We start from the raw sequence: 19472 nt of genomic DNA on the forward strand, positions 1-19472 counted from the left end.
ATGCGACCCTTTCTGAGGAGATATGCAAACTACCGTTTTGCGGCATCGTCTTATTTTCTCCTTCCAGGCAAAAAGGCTGTGTATCCATAAAGAGAAAGGATGCTGGTATTTAGCGGATCCTCCAAAGTCAAGTAACCACAAATTGGTAACAAATTCTAAGCATCTCAAGGGACCAGGGCTTAAAGTAGCATTGGGGAAAAATTTGTGTTCAAGTAGCTAGCCATGTTTGATTTTCAAAGTACACAAAAAAAAAAATAATCATCCTGAAATTGACAGACAATTGCAGTAGGAAAATGATGTATTGTGGCAATGTTGCTACCCTACATGTTGAGATATCTGAACACACGTATTTAGTCCTCTGCAAATAGTACTAATATATTTAACCCTTTAATTTTAAATCAAATTTGAAGTGACTCGCGTTTCGGGGGAAAAAAAAAAAGTCAAGATTATGTTCATATATTTTTTTATTTCCATTCACCGGACTTCTGTCTCCTGCTGGTTCAGAATAATGACCCTTTTTCTCATGGAAGGAACATGCAGGATGATTGCAGCATTCTGCAATATATTTTCCCTGCTCCTAACCATGGAAAACTAGCTGTGCCACAGCGAATTAAAAAAAAAAAATACCAGCTGCCTCCCAAATTTGCTGATTAAAATGTTTGGACACAAGAACAGACCCCAGGGAGGAAAGTGGCACAAGCTAATTTTCATTGGCCCTTCCTGAGACTCCAATTTTTCGTTATTTTATTGCATGTGTCAGTCAATTACAAAAAGAAGATGTCTTCAATAAATATACGGGAAACACAGACTCGAGCACGTGTTTTTTAAAAAGCATCCCAACACAAGGACTGTTGAATCGAGTTTGTTTCTTTAAAAGACTTTCGACTCACAATTCTGACGCTCAAATGAATCACCTCGCTTGCGGCCGTACCAGACTGCATCGTTTGTACCTGTTTGGCAAAGAAAACATTCATGAACTGATTACTTTCTCAAAAAAAAAAGTGAAACCAATATGGCAACACTTTAAAGTGACATTTAGACATACGTGTTTGGGAGAGTTCTGTACAAGTCGGTCATACGCGGTTGGACTAAGAGCAGTCAATTCAGGACAGCCAATGTTCATTCTGTCGTGTACCTCCATTATTTCACCTTAATTCGATATTTTCACGTCACCGTTGGGCAGGGAGGGGTTGACATTGTGCGGTGTTTGGCAGCTGAGATTGAGCATGTCACAAATGGACAATACGCCCACACACTCTGAAATATTGTTAAAATACAAAAGAGCATTTGTGATACGCTAAGGAAAAACTACACATAGACAGACAGACACACACACAAATAAAATTTAGGCATTATGGTGACTTGTTGAACTTAACGGGAATTACCCCTAGGCTTCTAAGTCAGGATAGATGGATAAAAAAATGTCCATTTGCACATTTAAAAAAATAAAGCTCAATAAAATAATTTTTGACAATCAGTGCTTCCATCACACATATGTTCTCAGAATACAGCTCGTGAACTGTGAAATGACCAACCAGATGCAATGAAGCTGTCTGTGGGTCAACATAGGTGACAAAATTCTTTTCGATAGAAATCATCCCCATTTCTGTACACTGTGTGCAATCACTTTCAGGATTATAAAACATCTGTAGTGGTTCAAAACGAAGCTTGATGAGGACACAAAAAAAGGGGGGTGATTCACTTGAAGGGATTTTTTTAAGTTGGCAGTGGGGCCCCTTTTCAGCATCACCTCCCAATGGGAGGTCCTCCCATGCATCCATTCGACTTCATTATCATTTGGAGCTATGGCTCCTTAGCCCACCCCTAGATGAACTTGAAGCATTTAGTCTTGTCGTGCGGCAGGCGCGTTTTGAAAAGGACAGAATCCACACGGAACTGCGTGTACAGCAACGGCATGTAGCCATACACCTTGACGAAGAAATTGATGCACTTGTGGCGCTCGTGGAAGTGCGAGTCATCGTGTGAAAGTGCCTGCGGGCAACCAGGGCAGCGGAAAGTCCAGCGAGATGTGACCTGAGAAGGACGAGGCAGATAAAGCATTTGTTAGATGGTGAGGAAAACTGACATGTAATCCTTTGAAGGAATATTGCCATGTATGAATAAAAATAAATTCTACTCTTTCCTTTGGTTCTTAAATGGTGACAGAATGTGTCACATGACCAAGTACAGCTGGCAATATGAGGAACTCGACTTGGAAAACAGCTTGCAGTCCTGAGTTAAATAATAAATGCCTCGAGAATTACGTTAAATTGAATACATGCCTCCCCAATTATCTGTCATGACACACAAGTATTTTTGAAGAATAGCCTCTACAAGGAAAAAGGCTTTTATTGTCCTCGTAGGCGGTCAGTTTTATTCCACTCAGGGGGAGCCACTTTGGTCGCAATGATCCACTCCAGGTCGTTATGGTAACAAAAGACTGACTGCTACCTGCTAAAATAACACCACCCGCTGATGCAGATGTGTATTGTATTTTCCGGTGTATTAGGTGCACCTAAAAGCCTTAATTTTCTTCAAATGATGCGCTTTATATGCAGGTGCACCTTATATGTGAAGTAATATTGAGCCACAATAGGTCTTGCAACTACCGTCAGCAGCCCACGACTCCATGTCGCCCAGTAGAAGAAGTACTGCGTAACGCCAGCCTCTACTCCGGCATTTATAATGTGGTATGCCTTATATTTTGAAAACTTTTAGATATTTATATATAATATTTCGGGGAAAAAAACATGCATTAATTGAAGGTCCGCCTTATAGTCCGGTGTGCCTCATATATGGAAAAAGCCTGAAATTACACCACTCACTGGGGGTGCACCTTATACTCCGGTGTGCCTTATACACCAGAAAATACGGTAGTCTTGACGTGAGCCATGAGTGCATGCCCACCACACATAGCAGTGGAACAGCAAGCACAGCTGATTGCTCGCTATCACTGACCTTGATTGGAGGCTTGCGAGTGATGTGCGAAACCAGGAAGTTCATAGCGATGTCCTCACAGTTGATGTACTCGTCCACCATATCTCTAATGGCCTGGGGCATCACGTACGAGTACAAGTATGCGTAATACTGATGGGGAACCACAGGAAGAGATCCATGCTGTGTTGTTAATAAGGTATTTTTCTCCCGGGCTGGATAAACAGGTAGGTGCAAACCTTGTGAAAGAATGCGGCTCCGGTCAGCACCATGGAGAGCTCACAGGAGTAGTTGGAGTTGTAGAGCCAGGACTGATGGTTGATATCCCAGGCATGATATCTCCCGGGGAAACCAACGATACGATCTCTGGCCTCTCGCCACACTCTGAGATAAGCGCAAAACAAACACGAGAGTGTGTGAAAAGACGCAAACAGTGGCCGTTGAAAGACAGGCTGTTGTGGCTTTGGGTGAAAGTCAAGTCGTTGTGGCTTTGGCTTGTGCCTGCTTTGGATCAACCAAACCTCAGACCGAGGTAGGATAGCCAATTACAACATCATTAAACATTTCCTAATGATCACAGCGCACAAAGCTGAGACCCCCTTTGGGTGCCAAATACCTCAAATATGTAATACCTTTACTGAGCTCCTCCAAGATCTCTTGGAAGGGAGACACTGAAAATTATTCCTGACCTGAGCTCCAAGTAGAGCTCGGGGGCACATTCCAGAGTAATTGTAAAGCACTTTGGAGTAATTTTTTCACAAATGTCCATGTGTATGTACACATGCACACACACCTGTACAACACAAGTCTGCACAAGCTGTTACTGCAGTGAGTTGTGACACTATTTTGAAGGCAATGGTAGAAGGCAGGTTGAACCACATACTTTACATACTTTATTTATGACGCAATGGCAACATTTTTGACTTGGTATTTTTGATTTTCTCCTCTGATTATCGCCTTAGCTGTCATCAGACTGTTCGAAGATAAAATAAAATCTGGAACTGAACCACATTTTTTTCATACATATCAGTGTCACTGTGTTCAGCTTTTTTTTACAAGATGTGCATGCACTATAAAGATCAAGGGCATATTTGTTGTCAAATTAAACAGTTTATATTCAAATATGGACACTGGGTTATTTGAACTGAGCCTCGACAACAGACCTGAAGCCAAACATGATCTCATCATGACGTAAGTGGGCATCATCATCAATCGAAAGGATGGCCTCGGTCTCCACAACATCCCAGGGAAGGAACCGGTTGTTGAGGCTGTTCTTTTCGGTGCGGACGACCTGCAGAATGATGAAAAATAAAATACTTGCTTAGCTACTAACAATTTTCAAAGAACTCGGATTGCCTGATATAGCACATTGCAAGAATCAAGACATGGGCGCGGAAAATCCGAATGGACCCTCCGCATCCTGCCCACCACCTTTTCCAGTTACTCTCCTCAGGTAGACACTACCGATCCATGCGCACCAAATCCAGCAGACATTTAAACAGCTTTTACCCCCTAGCCTTTAACTCTCTAAACAGTAACCAAATATAACTGTATAGTGCCTCTTTGCAATGTTGCACACATCTGTGGAACAGCATCACGTTATAATCATTGTAGCTCCAGCTCTGTACTCGAACCACTGTATGCTTGATAGTTTGTATATTGTCTCACAGGTGTTTCTGAGAGGTACCACTTTCACAAAAGAATTCTATTAGATTAGCCTTTATTGGTGTCCTTCATAATTAGCTGTAATGTCTTTTTTATGGTGATACTAATGCAGCATGTTCTACCAGAGACAAATTCCTTGTGTGTTCTACTAATCATTCTTATTCTGATTCTGAACAAGGTGTTATCTAAATACTTGGCTAATCAAAGTGATTCTTATTGGTACTTGTAATGGAATTAGGGGAGATTGAAAGGGGCTTTTTACACTATGACCACTAGTTTATTTGCCCGATTGAAACTCACCACAATTGGCAGCCCAATATCAGGCCACAGCAGGTCATCAGAAGGAGGCTTGGGCGAATTCCACACGACCACGACCTTGTTGAGGTATGGCAGTCCATTCAGCCGCTCCAAAGAGTTCATGAGCACTTCCTCCCTCTCATACGTTAACATGACAACAGTAAACTGTTCTCTGGGAACGTTCCCGCCTAAAGACGCTTGGAACTCTTTCCCAGACCCTCCCGTTCCTCCACCGATGGGCCTGAAACCTGTACCCGAACCCAGGAATTTGGCTTCAGAAGGCAGAACGGGGTCCAGGGGAGTATGGGGAAACAAATGAAAAGGGCCGGGAGCGCGGTTCCATGTTTGGTATATGCTCACCGACGTGTATGTAAAATTGCGGAGAAAGCGCGGGGAGGCGTACGGAGGTTCCGTCTCCACGGGACCCAAATCAAGATCCCCGTTGTCTGCTAAATTGGCATCAGTACCGGCGAGTTTCCCAGCTTTATGGGGGATTTCTTGTGCAGGCTCTTCATTGATGGGTGCGGCAGGAACCTGAATCCTGGTGCGAATGTTGGCAAGGATGGTATTAAGAATGTTCTCGGAGGTGGAAAAGTACGTCTCCCACAGAAAGCGACCCTGTCGTCTCAAAGCTAGCATGTCATTGTCTGATAGGCTGCGCAGCAGGAAATGGAGTTCTGTCACACGTGGTTTCGGGACCATAATGACAGCTTCATGCCATCTAATAAACTGATGGTAAGGTAGTTTGGAGTGGTCCCCGAGCACTACGGGGATGGCCCCGACCTCGAGAGCTTCGAAAAGTCTCATTCCGCAGCCCGCCGAGGCGACCACTTGCCCATCTCCTGCGGCAATGACCAAGGCAAAAGTAGATGCCTTTAGGACCTCCAGCCTGTCCTGTCGCTCTCCACAGAGAGACCACTCGGTCGGCAAACTCGGCTCGGGTTTTTTACAGGTGAACTCAATGAGCACCTGATCCAACTGACTATCCTGCACTGCTTTTAATGTGCCAATGATGCGATCGTCATAGTCAGCTGGAGGATCGCCGTCCATCTCGTCCTCAAATGACTGCGGAGGAACCTCTCGTAAGCTGCTCCTCAGCGTCTCGACTCTCTCCCCCTGGAAGGTGAACAGGTATTTCCTTTTTACTGGTACCTGATGAGGCAATTGCAAAAAGTTGGGCTCCGAGAGAGCGTGAACCAGTGGCGACGCGACCATGTCAAATCCATCTCGATACTGCTGCTCCATGAAGGTGGACTGAACCACGGCTGCTCGCCCCGTGCTGACATTATATAGGAAATTCTGCGTCATTGATTTTCGCGAGAGGTGGACGAGTGCATGATTGTGTCCGTCTGATCTCCAATAAGGAAGCGCTTTAAGTTGCCTCTCTAAATCCAACGGATTTGGCAGGTCAGAAGGAGGCGATTCCTGTAGTTCCCCGACCAACACCAAATAGAGACACGCAATGCTGGGGTCATCCGTTACGTAAATATTAGTCTTAGCCGACGCGACAAAAGCCTGCTTCACCAGCGGATCAATATTTTCCCCCCATGGATATGAGCCCGGGTCATAAACGTAAACTGGAAATCCCGATGTGAGGGGACAACGGGCATAGTCAAAGCAGGTGTGCAGGCGGCAGAATCGGGAAGATTTCGGTGGAGGGAGTCCAGGATCTTCCTTGTCAGGCAGCAACCTGACGGGCAAGGACAGCTTTGGCTGGTTTTGGGACATTAGTTCTTTATAGGAATGCTCCGTCTGACTGATGACATTCTTCAGTTGCAGTAGGTCCTGCTTGGCGCTGTCGATGCTACGCTTGCAGGCCTCAATGCGAAGGTTGAGCCTGGCGATCTCCCCGTTGAGCTCCTGTCTTTTGGCCTCCAGCTGTAGCAGTTCTTCGCTGACAGATTCGCGTATGCGGCACAGATCTTGCACATGTTTGGCCTCACACAATTCGCCACCGGGCCGGGGACCAAAGATCCGCTTGTCAGGACTCCCGGCTTCATCGATGGTCGTGAGGTAGTAGTGGGCAATCAGTGGGAAGAAAACCAGGATAAAGAAAAGCATGAAACTGAGCCAGGTGAGGCGCACACGCCTCAACACCCATGGCTGTCCGCCACCCCCGAGTCCGCCACCGTTGCGCTGCATTTTCCAATCAGTCTGCCCCTTGGCTCATCAAGAAATTAATGCTACGGGGATCTGCAGCAGCCATGATTCGACCTTGTCGGGCAGCGGGGGTGTGGATGTTATATCATCAAAGCTTGGTTCATGTGTTGACCTTCAAATCTTGAAAAGAAAAGAAAACCGGCACGGCCCGCCTCTTCTTCTTCTGGGTTCTGTGATTATCAACTGTGAACCCAGCTTCACTTGTAAAGTAATATGTACCGTACCATGTGAGAGCCTAATCAAGCTAAGGCCATATTTAAGGGGTGCAAATCAAGTCAGGAAACTGTTCCACTTCTGAGCAGTGAAAGCCCTCAATGAGCGACGAGGAGCAAGCATGATGGCTCAAAGAGAGGTCCAATCGGGTGGCCACGTTGCTCCCATCTGGGGTTGAACAATATTCTGACCCAAGGAAAATATTCTTCACACTTAGGAAACCTGAGAAACAGAAAGACACAAACGAGGGTACAAAATTTATTTTGCTGGTTGCTGCTCAACCGGATGTGTTCTGGCAAAGAGAGGCTGCTATAAAATGTAGGAATTGAATATAGGTTTTATTTGAATGCCCGTCAAAATAATCAATCAATATGGACCAGGAAGCGCACTATCACGGCTCAATCACTATGCCGCATAAATGGATGGATTTTCCTTTATTAGCTTCACTCTCACCTCACTCACAATAACCTCTACAAACAATTCCAGTCTGGTTTCCGCCCCCGCCACAGTACTGAATCGGCTCTCATAAAAATCATGAATGATCTTTTCATGGCAGCCGATGCCGGTTCACGCTTCATCCTCATCCTTCTCGACCTGACCTCAGCTTTTGACACCATTTCCCACCCTATCCTGCTCGACAGACTTTCCACCCTAGGCATCACGCACACCCCACTTCGCTGGTTTAATTCCTATCTCTCTGATCGCTCACAATTTATCCAAATCAACTCGTTCACCTCACAGTCCTCTCCTGTGTCCTCTGGTGTGCCTCAAGGGTCTGTCCTGGGGCCCCTTCTCTTTATTATCTACCTACTTCCTCTTGGCAATATTTTCCGTAAGTTTGGCATTCACTTTCACTGCTTCGCGGATGACACCAAACTCTACCTCTCCAGCAAACCTGACGCCTTTCCTCCACCTTCATCCCTCTCACTTTGCCTCTCAGAAATTAAATCCTGGCTTTCCAATAACTTTCTCAAGCTTAACAGTGAAAAAAACTGAACTTCTCCTTGTCGGTACCAAATCCACCCTCCACAAAATTAACAGTTTCTCTCTCGCTATTGACATTTCAACCGTGTCCCCCTCCCTTCAGGTCAAGAGCTTGGGTGTCATCCTCGATAGCTCAATATCTTTTCACTCCCATATAAATAACATAACTCGGTCTGCTTATTTCCACCTCCGTAATATTAACCGTCTCCGTCCCTCGGTCACCCCTCACTCCGCTGCTATCCTTATCCACAGTCTTGTCACCTCCCGCATTGATTATTGTAACTCACTTCTCTTCGGTGTCAATCAGAATTTTCTCCATAAACTCTAACTCGTCCAAAATTCTTCAGCCCGGATCATCACTAGAACCCCCTCCTTTCACCACATCACCCCTGTCCTCCAGCAACTCCACTGGCTCCCTGTTAAACATCGAGTCAAATTCAAAATACTTCTGTTTACATTCAAAGCCATCCATAACCTTGCCCCTCCCTATCTTTCTGACCTGCTTTAAATCTCCGTTCCCTCTCGGTCCCTCAGATCCTCATCCTCCCTTCACTTCTATATGCCCTCTGCCCGTCTCACCACGATGGGATGCAGAGCCGCTCTGCTCCCAAACTCAGGAATTCACTTCCACCCAACATCCATAATATTGACTCCCTCCCTATTTTCAAGTCCCACCTCAAAACCCATCTGTTTAAAATTGCTTTCAATGTCTAGTTGAATCTGATATTTTATTATTCATCATTTTACTTATTGTTTTATTGTTATGTGCTTTGTTTTGTTTTTATTGTGAAGTGTCCTTGGGTGTTTTGAAAGGCGCTTGAAATTAAATGTATTATTATTTATTAGTCTCATAGTGGAGAAATTTACATTTCACAGCAGCAAAGTGATGAAAGGAATGAAAGTACAAAAACTAAATGCATGAGCTGCTGGAAAGGCAGCCATTCGCGCGGCGCCGTCTTGAAGTCAAAAGAACAAAAAAAAAAAAAAATGACAATATGACAACACAAAACACAGTCATTCATTCTTAAGCACTTTTTGTACCGTCTTTGTTATATGAAGCAGTTCTAGATGAATGAGGAGAGGATCAAAGCGTCTTTCCACCACTGGATATGGGACATCATAGTGGAACGTCAGACGTTCGCTGACGAAGCCTCTTGGATAGGAGCCGAAACGTCCGAAACCTTCAAATTTGTACAGATGATGGCTGAAGAAACCTTCTCATCAATTGACTCTATTGTTAATTTGCTTTGCAAGGACAATACTGCAAAGAGCAGAACTGTGAAATATTTTTATTCAAATGCAAAACACCAATAAAAATGACTTAAAGTGTCCAAAATCTGCAAAAAAATTGAGCTGCGAATTGGGCATTTTCAGAAAGTCCCGCCCCCAGTTCGTGACGTCACGCCAAGACATCTTGCATTGCTAGTGAATCCAAACAATGGCTTCAGATTCGGAGAATATGCTTTCTTGTTACACATCCAGTTATGAATATGATTCAAATACTTCTGGAAAGCATACATTTTGCAATCGATTAAATAATTTTATTTGTGCCATTTTGAGGCAACATTGGGGAAAAATCTCTCACCCAAAAAAGAGGCACTAAATGGCGACCTCCTGTGGCCACCTCCGTTTCCATAGGCTGATAAATTCCTTATATGGCGCTTGGACGCCCTCTTCTGGCCTTTTGGCAGCTTATGGGTGCAACACCAGGTCCCGAGACCAAACAAGTACAGCAAAAAAACATTGACGTGATGGAAGGACCGCAACAATGCGTCTTTTTTACGGTCAAGGGCGGTCCTTTTGTGACGTCACGTACGGACTCGTCACCAACTCAAAAACAAGACTTCCTGAAAATTCAGCGCAACTCTTAAAACGTAAAATATAGCTATATGGGGTGGAATCTTTGTAAAATACGCTCAGTAGAAGTCATTTGAAGCCATTTTACAAATTATGGACACAACTTGTCCGGAGACGTCGGTTGTCCTTTAATAGCATACACCAGGAAACCATGAAAAACACCCAAGCCTCACAACAAAGTGTATTATCCCAATTTGAGCATGAAACGTGACGACTGCCAGTGAAAAACGACGACTGTGCGGAAAAGGCATCAGCAGACTAATTTTGCTTCCTGACATGCAGGAGTGTTGCCGTAAAGAGATGGCGTTGAATCACATCATCAAATCTCAAGACATGAGATGCTACTTGCCATCCAGCTCATGGATTTTTATCGGAAGTTACAACTGTTGGCATCAGAAATAATCATTATGAAACAAATGGCTGCCGTTCTGACAGCAATGACATGGAATAGGCTGCCTGCAAAAGTCTCCAATCTCTGAAAACAGATGTTTGTATAAACAGGAAGAGAGCCTAGCTATGATTTTGTGGTTTCTGGGGGTTAGGGCATGCAAGTAGGCAGCAGCTGCATTTGGTGAATCAGTCTGCGCCGAGGATGGCAGATGGCAGCCCCCCCCACGCCCCCCCCAAAAAAAAATCATATCCAGTCTTCCTTGTTGCAGCTGTTCTTTCGCTACAGCATCCCAAATTCTGGTTGCATCGTGAGGCGTGTGATGACTGAAAACCGATAAAATTAACCGTCTTTTGGTTCCCTTCAACATTAACGTGTGTTCTCATTCAACTGCCTGTATTTTTCAACAGGGACAGAATTTTGAAAAATGTATTTTTGCGTGTTGACAAAAAGTCAAATCAAACCTGTCAGGCAGTCCATTAAATATTTTATTTAAATCAAGGGAGGAAAAGAGTCAGACCAGGTAAACTAAACTGCATGCAATATTTACATTTGGTTTATTTTAATTTCTTCACCGTTGTTGTGTAATGGTCTTATTTTGAAAGATAAGAACATGACATCATGCTTACTAGTGTTTTAATATTCTAAAACAAGACAATTACTTCTCAACATTATTTTGATTTCCCTTCTTTCCTTCCCAAATAAAGAGCACATTGGTTTTTGCTCAATCCCGACTTCATGTTAGTCATTTACGAATGGAAAATGTTAGATAATATATTGCCAAATATTCAGACTCCTTTCTTATTTGCATAGTAATGTTGACGGTCAATATGTTTTTTTTTTCATTTCCTCTAGATCAGCATCCCTGTTTATGTTAACTATAATGGCAGATTACGATAGGATTATGGAGTGTTGATGCTGCCAATGATCTGCAGTGTGTGATCGATTTTGAATGACACACAATGTCAATTGGGACATTGAGAAAAATCAATTGTTTTTTTCATAATGGACTCTGACAACACTGAAAAGTACGAAACTTCGTATGCCACCAATGCTTTTAATGAAGTGGTTTAGAGTCGCAGCTCTTGGATTGGATTGGATTTGCCTTTATGAGTCTCGCAGTGAAGAAATTTACATTTCACAGCAGCAAAGTTATGAAAGAAATGAAAGTAGAAAATATACTCTCCTCAATCTTGATAATCCCCAAAATATTTGTTTGCCAGCAATGACGTGTGCATTTTATAGAACATTGTAATGATTTAGTGGAGTAAAGCGCGTTCTGTGTTTCATTTGTTAATGTCGCTAAAATTAATAAACTAATGCCGCATAACTAAGAAGAGCCAGCTAGGCTCTGAGGGTTAGCTCATTTGTTCAATTTGTAGCAATACCGGTTAGGAGGAGGAAGACAAAGGTCTAATCTATCTGGAAAAAGAGGTAATGAATATTCATGGATATATTTGTAGCTCTCTCACTTGTTTCTATTGATAATTGCATTTTATTTATTGCATTCTATTTGTGATTGTATTTTATTTATTATAGTACCTATGCTTGTTTATGACTGGAAAGTGTCCTTGAGAGCGCTTAAAATGTAAAGTATTAAAGGACAACGACACCATTTTTTGTTTCTTAACTGACATCACATTTTTTATGTTTTTTTTCTTTCAGTATTAATCATATTAACGTAGATTTTGAAGTCCTGTTTGTGATGTAATATAGGGAAAGAGATGCCCATTTCATGGTAAGATCAGAGCATTGTCATCAAATGGTGAGTATAGTTTTGCTTTTTTGATTGTTGCTGTACTGATGACCATTTTGTGTTTGGGAGCCTTTTACTGAGCGAGTTGCTTGTTCTGTAGCCACAAAGGAACATAAGTCTTCTTGTGCCGGTCCCAAGCCCGGATAAATACAGAAGGTTGTGTCAGGAAGGGCATCCGATGTAAAAGCTGGGCCAAAACAAACATGCAGTATCCTACCTCTGAAGATGGAGGTTACTGATTCGCTGTGGCGACCCCTAGAAGCCGAAAGGAAAAGAAGAAGAAAGCAGACATAATGGTGTTCATTAACACGGGATGCAAATCTATATACTTAAGAGCACGCCGATGTGTTGTTTCAGTACAAACACACACACACGTCTTGGCTGTATAACACGACAAGCATCACATATTGGCCTCCGATAAATCCTTCGTCATTTAACTGCAACCACGTCAGAATCAACAAACATTAAACAAGTTGGACGTAACCATAAACTGTCATCTCGCTACTAAGGTTAGCCTGTAATCGTCACAGCATTATGCATCATGCTCTATCCTCTTGACTGGCCCAGCAATGTTAGCTTTAGTTGCTACTCACCGCTCTGAGACACCGGAGGTGCAACGTGTTGTCCAAAAAAATAAACCACTCCGCCTGTTTGCTTACTTGTACATCCAGTGTGTTAATTTGGAACGAATGGGTGTTTGGGAGCGAGTAGCAAAGGAGGTCACACCATCATCAAAAACTGCATTGTCGATAATACCGCAGTACAAATAGTGGCGACGTTTTGCCGCTATGCATTGTGGTAAATCAATGGTGTTGCACCACGTACGCGAACACTGTAAAACTCTGTCGTCGTCTGGTTTTGAATGGTACTGCAAAGATCTATGGCAAATGAATTTGCAAATTGAATAAACTTTCGTGCAAGTAATGAGCTTTTCAACGCAATCAAGACATGACCTTTTCCAATGCAGACGCAGCCTCGGCTATCATTGATTAGTTGATATGTGAGACGCGTTGTTCACAGCCCGGCTAGCTCAGTCGGTAGAGCATGAGACTCTTAATCTCAGGGTCGTGGGTTCGAGCCCCACGTTGGGCGTAGTTTTTTCCTTCCTTACCCTTTTAAATGATCACCGAATTTCCTTTGTACGATTTTGAATTTAGAATGAAAATAGAATGTTTCTCACCCCTGAATTCCAATTCAATTGTACTCCATTTTATGGGATAAACAAATCAGGTGATGGAGGAGGATTGGAGAATAAAGAAGTCCAAGATGGCGCCCGAGTAGGCAGCCGTCAGCAAGTGCCTTGCTTTTTTTGTTGTTTTTGTCTTGTTTTGTGTTTTCTTTTGTCACTTTGTGTTGTTGGGCGTCGTGTGGAATGGATACGGATTGTTCTTCAGCATTTTTGACCATGACATTCATCAAGGAGGATACTGTGCTGAGCGGTTGCGCCTTTTCGGCAGCATGAATATGCCAGTACTGTTTTTGAATGGGAGGAATGTTGGTGCCATTCGACTGCCATCGCTGGCCACCAAAGGGGCCATTGTGGTTTTTTTTTTGCGCCTGTAATAGGCAGCATCTTCACAGTCCCGCTTTGTTCAGCGGAAAGGTCGGTGCTGTTGGACAGTCTGCGGCTGGATGGATGTATGGCTTGAGGAGCCTGCGATAATCAGAATCAGAATCAGAGTCAGAAAACCTTCATTCGTCCCACAATGAGGAAATTTGCAGTCCACAGCAGCAGTTGAAAAGGGATGGGGTTGGGGTGGGGGCGAAAGGATAGAAAATAAGATATTATAAGCATAACAAAATAAGAAAATAAGAATGTCAACTGTAAATAAGAATATCAACTGTAAGATAAGAAGAAAGGAGCGTCAGCGCAGAGCGCCGATGCATCTGTGGAACTGTTGCGGCTTGGAATTGAAGCAGATTTATGTGGGACAGGAGATGTGAGACAATCTCTTTTCGTCAATGGATGCTACAGCTGTGTGTTTGCTTTCAACATTTAGCTTGTAGTCGACGCGCACGTTCCACCATGATGTCCCTGATCCACTGGTGGAAAGACGCTTTGATACTCTCCTCTTTCATCTAGAACTGCTTCATGTCATCACAAAGAGGGTACAGCAAGTCCTAATGAATGACTCTCTGTGTCTTTGTGTTGTCATATTATTTGTTATTTCGTTTTTTTTTTTTGTTCTTTTGACTTCAAAGGCGCCGCGAGAGTGGCTGCCTTTCCAGCAGCTCATGTATTTCTTTTTTCTACTTTCATTCCTTTCATCACTTTGCTGCTGTGAAATGTAAATTTATCCACTGTGAGATTAATAAAGGCAAATCCAATCCAATCCAATTGTCAGCATTATTTTCAACCTTAAAATATATTTAAGAAATATAATAAAAAATAACCAAGAAGTAAAACAAAGGCTGTGCATTGTGTAATGACCATATAGAACTCTGAATTATGAATTAAATACTGTACGATGAATTTTAACCCGTAAGGAAAAGAAGACAATGAATTTTAATTTTACAGCACCTGCAGTATCGCTGGGTTCCCAGGGAGCGCGCTAGAATATGGAAGTGTAAATGACACATTATATTGGCCGAAGAAGACACGAAACAAGTCGCCGTTTTATGACATCAATGCCCACGATGCGAAATGGAGAGAAAACAAATATCCGCTTATTCCATCTATCAAACACTCCAACCTCAATTGTCATTCTCTCGCAAGAAAAGTTCATTGCAGGTAAAAACGAAAGAAAAAAAATAGATGGTTTAGATGTTTGCATCTACGCCATTGTTCTCTTTTAACAATGGACCAGGTCGGGAATGTGATAACGTGGCCATTGGCATATATTTTTAATTTTCTGCAGAGTAACGGTTCTCTCCATTTCATACTACAAATACATGCCTATAGTTTTAATATAACTAATGATCCAATTATTTTAAAAGCATTTTTAGGCTGCATGACCTCTTTTTAAACTCGTTTTATTTTCTAGACGTCATCTAAGAAAAGGATCCAAGGCAATGCAGTTGAAAATGTTAATTCTAAAAACATCGCACCACCAAAGAAAAGGAAATCAAAGAATCATGCAGCAGAGGTTGAAATCCAGGAGAAGACCGAAGTGAGACTCAAACTTAAATTGCTCCAACCTTTTGAGGATGTATTGCCCTTTCTGTCATACATGGTTAAGTTTTTAAGAGTTTGTTATTTTTCAAACACAGCGGGAGTGTGTAAACGAGGGCGAAGAGGCACTAACTTTGTTACTAGCTGAGTTGGCACAGATAAACAACAGCAAGGAGCGTGCCGGCAAGCTTTTCCAGTGGCTGATCAACCCTATTCCCACCCAGGCCTTCTTCAGGTAGATGGATACTTTTCTTTTACAAAATGTGACAACCATTTCTATCATTCCTGAGTGTTATGGCCTTAAAATGTTGCCTTTCTTTTGCATGCCATGTGTGGATGCATATACTGTACCATTCTTGTTTTCATCTCCAAGGGAAACATGGGAAAAGAAACCTATCCTTGTTCAGCGTGAAAATCCCAACTACTACAAGGGGTTATTCTCCACAGAAGAATTTAATTGCATTCTTCGAGAGGTAAAAATCAAAAACAGCTTCATATGCTTCAGTGTTCGCTTTTAATTGTCAAGACCGAAATCTTAAACCACATGCTTCTGGTGCCATTTTTTTCTTTTTATAAAACAAATAAAAAATAGGAGGATGTTCAGTATGGCGTGAATCTGGATGTCACAAGCTACACAGATGGCAAGAGGGAAACGCACAACCCCCCTGGTAGAGCACTACCACTCACTGTTTGGGACTTCTATGAGGTATATTCAGACGTACCATTATTAGTAATTTTTAGAAACATTTTCGTCTTTAAATGTGGAATAAATGACTATTTTCCCAGAATGGCTGCTCTCTCCGTATGCTGAATCCTCAGGCGTTCTCCTCCACCATGTGGAATGTTCTGTCCATCTTGCAGGAGCATTTTGGCAGCATGGCAGGCGCCAATGTGTGAGTAGCACATCGACACGGTAGCCGATTTATATCAGGTTTTTATCCTAGTCATGTTTTTTTCTCTCCGCCTCAGCTACTTGACGCCACCGGGCACACAAGGATTCGCCCCACATTATGACGACATTGAGGCATTTGTGATTCAGCTGGAGGGAAAGAAACACTGGAGGGTCTACAACCCAAGGTGAGGTGACACAAAAGTAATGTGATGTTATTTTGAAAGAGGCGCAATGATTGCGATCCAACACTTTGGAGTAACATAAAGTCATAACATTGCATCAAGGTATCGAAAACGTGTTTCAATTAAAAGCTTTACAAGAAAAAAAATACCATCCTTGAAGCGAGAACATATTCATTGCTGAGACTCATGGTGTCAAAAAAATATTGAATAATTCGTCAGCTGGTATGCAAGATTTGTTTATGTTGTGTTGTAACTTCCCCTCAGGTCAGACGATGAAGTCTTGCCCGTGCTTTCAAGCCGTAAGTACACCATGTACAATAATACAAAAGAGTAAAACCAACTTGAATTAGTTAGTGGTGATGTTTTTGTCTTTCCAGCTAACTTTAACCAGGCAGAGATCGGGAAGCCCATTTTGGAAGTTGTTCTAGAAGCAGGAGATATGCTGTACTTTCCGAGAGGTTTCATCCACCAGGCCGACTGCCTCCCTGAAGTGCACTCCATGCATCTCACCATTTCCACTTACCAGAAAAACAGCTGGGGAGATTTGTTGCAGAAGGTAATGTACAGTAATCCCTCATTTATCTGGGTTAATGCGGACCGGGACCACCCGCGATAGATGAAAAATAGCAATGTAGCAAATACGACATGTATTGGTAATTTTACATGTGTATGAGTACAAAAAAATATTTATAAGGGCAAATTTAGTAGAACACAGTACAGGACATGCATAAAGAAGCACAGTAAATGTTTGTAGTACAGTACAAAACTAATACAATAAACAGCCCACTGTCAACATGCATATACAATATAATATTTACATATACACGACTTGTCTTTTTTTGATGTAACACACCGTAAATTCATTAACATTGTAATGGCGTGCAACTTTCCCTCAGTTTGTCAAGTAATTTTACTTTTTCACTTACTGTCATCATATTAAGTAAGAATTAAAATGCGAGAATACGTACAGTATGTAACTAATGCGAGACCAGGGGGAGGGATAAGCATTCAGGTGGGTGCAATGATGTCCAGTAGTGTCATCTCTTGGCCAATTGGCTTCTGCCCAAGTCAGCACGAAAACAAATGAAAAAAGAAAAACCAGAGCTGACAGCGCTGCATCACATGAATGTAAATAAAGTCAAGACGATTAATATACAGTACGCAAAGTGATGAAACTTTTGTTTACATTAATCGTCGACTCATTGTGAGGCGTGATCAAATGAAACCAATGTTTTTGGTGACTGAACTAATTTTAGATTTTGTGCATTTACAGCACAGTAATACCTCAAAATGGATGAATAAATTAATGGCAAATCTCATGAATGTTGTATACTGCTCTCTGTGACCCGTTGTAGTTTTACAGTACTCTACCGTAGTGACTTTCACTGCCATTTGCGGCCTTTTTTTTTAAAGGTTCGAAAAAAAATCCACAATGCATCAAGGGCCGAGATCATCAAACCATGAAGTAGCAAGGGATTACTGTCCTTGCATCACAATAAACACAATGCTTCTTGGTGACATGAAACGAACAAAAATACAGTAAAACCAGTTACTGATTAACAAAGCTGTCTATCTGAAGGGGAAACCACTCAAAATTTTGACCATAATAAGGAAAATCGCAAGAGAAAATTCACAATAATAGGCATTATTTTATTGTATTTTTTTGAGTCACTATTTTGGGGATGGAGTAGCACCATACGGTTCTCTTCCCAGATAGTCCCGACTGCTCTCGAAATCGCAATGGAGGAGGATGTCGAATTCAGACAAGGCTTACCTTTGGATTACCTTTCCTACATGGGCGTTCAAAACTCTGACAAGGTGTGCCTCTTCACCCAACGTTAACATTTCGCGTGTGCTTTTATCGCATATCCCAAATTGTTTGCTTTCTTGTAGGATGATCCACGCAGGGCTAAATTCTTGTCCAAAATCGACAACCTTATGAACAAGCTGAGGAATTTTGTTGCCGTTGACGCCGCTGTGGATGTTAAAGCCAGAGACTTCCTTCATGACTCCTTGCCGCCGAAGCTCACTGCAGGTGAGCCCTTTTTCCGTACTGCGCTTCTCAATGTACTGTAAATGTGTTATACCACGGACGTATCTTTTTTAATTAATTCAGTTACTGAGCATGTGACTGAACACCGCTCTGTTTGAACACACCCCTCCCATAGAGGAAGCAGCATGCAGTGTGTCTGGCGCACCTGCTCGATTGGAGGAAGGGCGCGTAAGGAATGCAGGCACACATATCACAAGCCAGACCCGGGTTGGTCTCCTCCGAGCAGAATGTGCCCGGTAATTTGACCTATGTAACATAATTTATGTAAACACGCGATTTTCAGCTCACATGGTTTTGGTTTTTAATTCTGAAGGTTATGCAGTGATGGAGATGCCGTCCATCTTTACTACAACACAGACAATTCCAGAGTTTATCACAAAAAAGAGCCGAAAAGCTTTGAAATAAAACCTGAGGTAGATGTCAAACTAATCTGACCTTTTCTTTTAACTCTGAAAATGTAATGTATCGAAAATCCTTCCTCCAGCACACAGATGCCGTCGAGTTTCTGATACACTCGTATCCAAAATTTGTGACTGTGGGCAGTTTCCCGTGCGATTCTCTACAGGAAAAGGTGTGTGTTTTTCTTGCTCCGATAATGGAGATTTTTTGTATCAAGGCACATAGAATGATGGGTCGGTTGTTGCTCATGTGCCTGCACTTCTATTCTTCCCCAGATCTATTTGGCCAAGCTACTTTTTCAGGAGGGGGTCATCCGGATGGAATCGTAATTTGAAGAATTAATAAATGGAATGATGTAGTTGTCGAAATAAACAATCATCAAACAGAAATCTCCAAATGTTTTCCAATTGAATGCTGAATCACATCGTAAGTGTTTGCTCTCTAACGAAGGAGAATGAAGGCCCAGCTGGAAAAAAAACAAGGCATAATATTACGGCAATAAAGAAATTCGGATGTGTGGATACACTCCCATTCTCCCACTCTTTGATCTGCACATTTGAAGCTCAAATACTGAGTCTGA

At 42.5% G+C, this 19472-nt stretch overlaps 2 protein-coding genes and 1 non-coding gene across 9 annotated transcripts in view; 2 read left to right on the forward strand and 1 right to left on the reverse strand.

Annotated features, from left to right (window-relative positions):
- Positions 1-13206, reverse strand: part of extl3 (exostosin like glycosyltransferase 3) — a 17985-nt gene extending 4779 nt beyond the window's left edge. For 2 of the 6 annotated variants that reach the window (XR_016118385.1, XR_016118384.1), the window contains exons 1-8: positions 12848-13206; positions 12472-12509; positions 9295-9434; positions 4900-7491; positions 4098-4225; positions 3174-3318; positions 2959-3087; positions 891-2034 (exon numbers count right to left, since the gene is read on the reverse strand). Coding sequence is in view for 2 of the 6 variants with exons in the window: in XM_089021507.1 (XP_088877633.1) it covers positions 1825-2034; positions 2959-3087; positions 3174-3318; positions 4098-4225; positions 4900-7038 (2751 nt within the window). In the remaining 4 variants the exon portion in view is untranslated. Of the gene's footprint in view, positions 1-446; positions 2035-2958; positions 3088-3173; positions 3319-4097; positions 4226-4899; positions 7492-9294; positions 9435-12471; positions 12510-12847 lie in introns of those variants that run through there. The other 4 variants (XR_016118387.1, XR_016118386.1, XM_089021507.1 and 1 more) reach the window with 4 other exon arrangements.
- Positions 13207-13273: 67 nt separating this feature from the next.
- On the forward strand, positions 13274-13346 carry trnak-cuu (transfer RNA lysine (anticodon CUU)). Its single transcript has one exon. It is a non-coding gene; the product is annotated as a tRNA-Lys (tRNA).
- A 1490-nt stretch (positions 13347-14836) lies between these two features.
- riox1 (ribosomal oxygenase 1) lies at positions 14837-19340 on the forward strand. 2 transcript variants are annotated; one of them, XM_089022038.1, is made up of 15 exons: positions 14837-14985; positions 15239-15364; positions 15465-15601; positions 15740-15839; positions 15959-16072; positions 16153-16259; positions 16336-16443; positions 16705-16739; positions 16818-16996; positions 18154-18258; positions 18334-18475; positions 18609-18729; positions 18807-18906; positions 18978-19064; positions 19168-19340. In XM_089022038.1, the coding sequence occupies exons 1-15, from the start codon at positions 14899-14901 to the stop codon at positions 19219-19221; spliced, it is 1602 nt and encodes a 533-aa protein (XP_088878164.1). In that variant the 5' UTR covers positions 14837-14898; the 3' UTR covers positions 19222-19340. The 2 variants fall into 2 exon arrangements, with proteins under 2 accessions (XP_088878164.1, XP_088878163.1); XM_089022037.1 differs by having other exon boundaries at positions 18978-19340.
- The last annotated feature ends 132 nt before the right edge of the window (positions 19341-19472 follow it).

Source organism: Hippocampus bargibanti, linkage group LG19 (assembly GCF_051943395.1).
Source record: "Hippocampus bargibanti isolate YZ-2025 linkage group LG19, ASM5194339v1, whole genome shotgun sequence".
In the NCBI taxonomy this organism is placed as follows: Eukaryota; Metazoa; Chordata; class Actinopteri; order Syngnathiformes; family Syngnathidae; genus Hippocampus; species Hippocampus bargibanti.

What these genes read in the sequence shown, in the direction of transcription:
- riox1 (XM_089022037.1), top strand. Translation starts at nt 14,899, where the DNA reads ATGGAGAGAAAACAAATATCCGCTTATTCCATCTATCAAACACTCCAA. An exon ending in AAATCCAGGAGAAGACCGAA is followed by an intron (nt 15,365 to 15,464) that starts GTGAGACTCAAA and finishes TTTCAAACACAG; the next exon opens with CGGGAGTGTGTAAACGAGGG. An exon ending in CTTGCCCGTGCTTTCAAGCC is followed by an intron (nt 16,740 to 16,817) that starts GTAAGTACACCA and finishes TTGTCTTTCCAG; the next exon opens with CTAACTTTAACCAGGCAGAG.